This window comes from Lagenorhynchus albirostris, chromosome 2, assembly GCF_949774975.1.
Source record: "Lagenorhynchus albirostris chromosome 2, mLagAlb1.1, whole genome shotgun sequence".
Lineage (NCBI taxonomy): Eukaryota > Metazoa > Chordata > Mammalia > Artiodactyla > Delphinidae > Lagenorhynchus > Lagenorhynchus albirostris.
The window spans coordinates 113,856,368-113,862,856 of NC_083096.1; the positions used below are offsets into that span (position 1 = coordinate 113,856,368).

Consider the following 6,489-nt stretch of genomic DNA (forward strand, 5'->3'; position numbering starts at 1 on the left):
TGCTGAGAATTCATATAACATTTGCACCATCTCAAACTAATCCTCCAGTGACCTTGCCAATAATATTTACTCTGAACAGCCACACAGGGAAAGAACGGGCTTTTCAATATAAAATAGTATTCATTCTGCTTTTTTATATTTCTAACAATAATAAAGGGTCAGAAACAGGCCTTGGCTGAAATGCTGATTGCTACTCCTGCTTTCCAACACTTTTCCAACTTTAAAATATCATTTAAAATACAATTTGTATATTTTTGTAAACTGCAGAGCTATTCTATACTGTACTCAGTAGGAACTAGTATATGTTGTTAAATCTGGTTATTTTATTATTCTTTTTTTTTTGGACACCCAAATCTCTTTTATTGGAGGGGGGCAGGTGGTGGGGGGCTCTCACTGCAGAGCTTGTTCATTAGCACTGTTTCCTAAGTCCTGCGGCTTCATCACATCTGGCAGCTCGGGTGGGCTGGAGAAGGGCTCGATGCTAAGGACTTCAAAGGCTTCATCTTCCCTGAAGGCTAGCCCCACAGTGGCTGGGGCCTGAGGTCGTGCTCTCTGGCTGGTGAAGCCACACTCTCCCAATGTCTTTCCGTGGTCCTGAAGCTGGTCGTCCTTGTACAGCTGCTGTTTGTCTGGTGGCCACTTGAGCATACCCTCAATGATGCGCTTCAGCTCGAACAAGGTGTCTGAGTCCTTGGCGTCTGTGAAGATGGTGGTCTTGTGGCGTCGGATCATGAGGAACACATACATCACGGAGGCTGCCTCTCCCCCAAGTCCGGCAGATTTAACCAGAAAAAGAAACACAAATAACAGTTAGTAGTTAAAGACTTTAAGTTGCTGCTATTACAGATATAATACAAATTTGTTAGGGCTGCCCTAACAAAGTACTGCAAACTGAAATTTACTGACCAACAGTTCTGGTGACTAGACGTTCAAAATCAATGTGTTGGTGGAGTTGGTTCCTTCCGAGGTCTGTAAGGGAAGGCTCTGCTCCAGGTCTCTTGCCTTACCGTGTAGATCACCATCTTGCGTCCACATGATGTTTTCCCTGTGTATATGTCTATCTCCAAATTTCCCTTTATCTTTGATAAGAACTTGCCTTAATGGACCTCATCTTAATTTGATTGCCTCTTTAAAGACTCTTTCTCCAAATAAGATCACATTTGGACATATTGGGATTCAGGATTTCAAAATATAAATTTTGAGGGGACACAATTCACCACATAACAGGCACTTTCCTCATTTTTATTTGAAATATTATTTACTATTTTATTTGTTTATTGTCTAAAATATATAGATTATAAAATATGTATTTGGAATAGTATGTGGATGGTTCTTCACAATTACATAGATTTATCCAAATTGGAAAGGAATAACTTAAATTGCCTCTGTTTTCAAATCACATGATTTTATATAGAGAAAATCCTAAAGACTCCACCAAAAAATAAAATTTGTTAGAAATAATGAGTTCAGTAATGTTGCAGAATACAAAATCAATATACAAAAATCAACTGCATTTTGATACACTAACAATAAACTCTCCAAAAAAAATTAAGAAAACAATCACATTTATAATAACATCAAAAATTTATAGAAAGAAAGAGTTGAACAATGGTTGCCAGGGCCTGGGAGGTGAGAGAAATGGAGAGATGTTGGTCAAAGGGTACAAACTTTCAGTTATAAGATAAATAGGTTCTGCCTCAACATAATAAAGGCCATATATGACAAACCCACAGCAAACATCATTCTCAATGGTGAAAAACTGAAAGCATTTCCTCTAAGATCAGCAACAAGACAAGGATGTCCACTCTCGCCACTATTATTCAACATAGTTTTGGAAGTCCTAACCATGGCAATCAGGGAAGAAAACGAAATAAAAGGAATATAAATCTGAAAAGAAGAAGTAAAATTGTCACTGTTTGCAGATGACATGATACTATACATAGAGACTCCTAAAAATGCCACCAGAAAACTACTAGAGCTAATCAATGAATTTGGTAAAGTTACAGGATACAAAATTAAGGCACAGAAATCTCTTGCATTCTTATACACTAATGATGAAAAATCTGAAAGGGAAGTTAAGGAAGCACTCCCATTTACCACTGCACAAAAAAGACTAAAACACCTAAGAATAAACTGACCTAAGGAGACTAAAGAACTGTATGCAGAAAACTTTAAGACACTGATGAAAGAAATTAAAGATGATACCAACAGATGGAGAGATATACCATGTTCTTGAATTGGAAGAACCAGTATTGTGAAAATGACTATACTACCCAAACCAATCTACAGATTCGATGCAATCCCTATCAAATTACCAATGGCATTTTTTACAGAACTAGAACAAAAAATCTCAAAATTTGTATGGAGACACAAAAGACCCTGAATAGCCAAAGCAGTCTTCAGGGAAAAAAAACAGAGCTGGAGGCATCAGACTCCCTGACTTCAGACTATACTACAAAGCTACAGTAATCAAGACAATATGGCACTGGCACAAAAACAGAAATATAGATCAATGGAACAGGATAGAAAGCCCAGAGATAAACCCAAACACCTATGGTCAACTAATCTACAAAAAAGGAGGCAAGGATATACAATGGAGAAAAGACAGTCTCTTCAATAAGTGGTGCTGGGAAAACTGGGAAGCTACATGTAAAAGAATGAAATTAGAACACTCCTTAACACCATACACAAAAATAAACTCAAAATGGATTAGAGACCTAAATGTAAGACCGGACACTATAAAACTCTTAGAGGAAAACATAAGAAGAACACTCTTTGACATAAATCACAGCAAGATCTTTTTAGACCCACCTCCTAGAGTAATGGAAATAAAAACAAAAATAAACAAATGGGACCTAATTGAACTTAAAAGCTTTTGCAAAGGAAAGTAAACTACAAACAAGATGAAAAGACAACCCTCAGAATGCGAGAAAATATTTGCAAACGAATCAACAGACAGAGGATTAATCTCTAAAATATATAAACAGCTCATGCACTCAATATTAAGAAAACAGACAACCCAATCAAAAGATGGGCAGAAGACCTAAATAGACATTTCCCCAAAGAAGACATACAGATGACCAAGAAGCATATGAAAAGCTGCTCAACATCACTAATTATTAGAGAAATGCAAATCAAAACTACAATGAGGTATCACCTCACACCAGTTAGAAGGGGCATCATCAGAAAATCTACAAACAACAAATGCTGTAGAGGGTGTGGAGAAAAGGGAACCCTCTTGCACTGTTGATGGGAATGTAAATTGATACTGCCACTATGGAGAACAGTATGGAGGTTCCTTAAAAAACTAAAAATAGAATTACCATATGACCCAGCAATTCCACTACTGGACAAATACCCAAAGAAAACCATAATTTAAAAAGACACATGCACCCCAATGTTCATTGAAGCACTATTTACAATAGCCAGGTCATGGAAGCAACCTAAATGCCCATTGACAGATGAATGGATAAAGAAGATGTGGTACATATATATAATGGAATATTACTCAGCCATAAAAAGGAACGAAATCGGATCATGTGTAGAGACGTGGATGGATCTAGAGACTGTCATACAGAGTGAAGTAAGTCAGAAAGAGAAAAACAAATATTGCATATTAACGCATATATGTTGAACTTAGAAAAATGGTTCAGATGAACACGTTTGCAGGGCAGAAATAGAGACACAGATGTAGAGAACAAATGTATGGACACCGGGGGCAGGGGGGGCAGAGTGGCTGTTGGCAGGTGATGGTGTGATGAATTGGGAGATAGGAATTGACATATATACACTAATATGTATAAAATGGATAACTAATAAGAAATTGCTGTATAGAAGAATAAATAAAATTCAGAAACAAAACAAAACAAAGATAAATAGGTTCTAGAGATCTAATGTACAGCACGATGGCTAGAGTTAACAATTATATATTGTATACTTGAAAGTTGCTAAGATAGTAAACCTTATGTGTTCTCACCACTCACACACAGAAAAAGGTAACTACGTGAAGCAATTTATGTAACTAATCAGATTGTGGTAATCATTTCAGTGATATATACATGTACTAAATTATTACATTGTACATCTTTAAAAAAATAACATTGTACAACATAAATATATGCAATTTTCTTTGTCAATCATACTTCAATAAAACTGAAAAATAAGAAATAAAAAGAAAAAATGTAAAAAGCTGGAAAAAATATATAGATTTAAAATAATAAATGAAATACTTAAAGTTAGATTCTGTAGTTGTTTGTTTTAATTTTGAAACATTTAAAGTTCAAATGAACTGGAAACTGAAAAGTGACTAAACACTACTATTCAGGTTCATAGGCTAAGTGGACACCTGTCTATGATGTAAGATGCATTTGAGCTGCTAAGAATTGCTCATACCTCCAATATATGTACACTGCCAGTGTCTGACTAATATCTGATGTTCCAACAAAAGATTGTCTCACACTGAAATGCACATATTTCAGAAAGTAGAGGCAGATCAAGCCAATCATCAGTCACAAAAATTGTGTTGAAAATAACTTAAGATTTCTTCCAACCTATGGTTGTTCACCAACCAAAAGCACAAAGTGCTGTTGCTCTTTCCACCAGGCATCCCTATCATACGTCTAGGCTTCTCTACACTGTCAGCTTTAAGTCCAAAATACTAACATTTTTGCCTGAACTGCTAAAATGGAATCTTAACTGAATATATACCTTAATTCCCTTTTTCAGAAAATATATATGGGACTTCTACCATGTACCAAGTACTGTCATAGATGCTTGAGTACTTTTTTGAGGGGAAAGCATCCCTGTCTTTGTGGAGTTTATGTAGAGGAATTAGGAAATGTGTCTTTTCTTGTGTCCCTGAAATTTGTTATCCACACAACATCCAGAGTGATCATTTTAAAGAGAACTCTGACCTTGTCACTACTTATTTAAAACATTTTCATACTTTCCAATTGCTCTTGATTAAACCCCAATACCTTGATGTAGCCTTCAAGGCCCTGTGTAATCTGGTTCCTATTGATTTTGCCATCTCATTCCACGTTGTTCTCCACCTCACCCACTCTGTCCCAGGCACACTGGCCCTCTAGCTAATGGTGACAATAACAAAATCTCTCCCATCTCAGAGCATTCACACATTTGTTTCTTCTTTCAGGAGCTCTCTTGCTCCTCACATGTCCACTTAGAATGCTTCCTTTATGTCTCAGCAGACACACCACTTCTTCATGGGTATTTCCCTAACCCACCAAATTTAAGTCCTGTATCGCTGTAATACCTACTTAAAACTTCTCACTTATAACAATTGTAAATAATTATATGTATAATGTCTATCTCTCTAATCAGATTGAACTCAATTAGGACAAAGATCATGTAGGTTTACAATTGTCTTCCTATTCTTAGCACAGTACTCAATAAATATTTATTGAGTGTAAGAGGAATGAGGTAGAAGAGAAAAGAGAAAGACTATCTTGACTGTTGGAAAGGCCTACATTACACTGGAATGAGCTTAAATTAGAATGGACACTAATTTAAGGGTAGAGGTTTGGCTTCTGGGCAGAAAACTTCAGAGAAAACAACTTATTTTAGCCAACATTTTCCAAGTACATTCAATGGTGTACCATCCCCATAAAATGCTTCTCAAAAGCATGACAGCATGGTTAAAGAACTTTGCCCAATATTTTCTGCCTCTACAGATTCACACTGCCTATCATGAGCTCCTATTAAGAGCTCCAAGAACTCTTCTAGTAAAGAAATCTGTTTAACAAATCCCTCTCTTCCTTTAGAATAACTAGTAACATGCAGGGGCACTTGCTGAAAAATACTGTTCTGAGATATAACACGCCTCCTCCACTCCCTTATTGTTTCCCTTACAAGTAAAAGTATTTAGATGGAAAACCTCATTCTGCATTTTTCCTTGTCTCAAAAGAGAGTCTTGGATTTAGAAGTTTGGTTTTTACTGGTTGATTGAAAACTAATGTATAACATCAGTAGTTTTAGCCCCCTCTTTACAGTATAGGATTTATGTAATTTTTGGATAATTGATGTATCAATACATATGGATTTATAGTATGATATAAGTAGCCACATACTTTCCACCTAGAATTCTTTTAGCCTAATAGTATTATAGATCGGAAATTGTCAAATATTTTTGCATGCAAATTCCCAGTATTTGTGTATTTATAATATTATAATATGCCATTATGTAATTTAAATGTACAACTATACTTACATATAATTTATTTTATAAGACATACCCCAAAATAAAAGCTTTAAATGCTGACATAAAATAAATATAATGAAAGTTCTTAATATTTTTTCTACTATTTCATGAATCATTTTGCATAATCCCTGGATTGCATGCATCCACCTTATCTTAGATCTAACTTTTATAAACTATGACTGATTTGGAGCTCACCAGGGGATGATGAGGCTTCAGATTGTTGTTCAAGAAAAAGTGACAAAAAAAGAATAAGTGACAATGTGTTTGAGGAG

At 35.6% G+C, this 6,489-nt stretch overlaps 1 protein-coding gene across 1 annotated transcript; it reads right to left on the reverse strand.

Moving 5' to 3' along the window:
* Positions 1–390: 390 nt before the first annotated feature.
* LOC132516107 (elongin-B-like) lies at positions 391–762 on the reverse strand. The gene has a single exon (XM_060142516.1). It carries the CDS (start codon positions 745–747, stop codon positions 391–393), a length of 357 nt encoding a protein of 118 aa, XP_059998499.1. The 5' UTR covers positions 748–762.
* Positions 763–6,489: the final 5,727 nt, after the last annotated feature.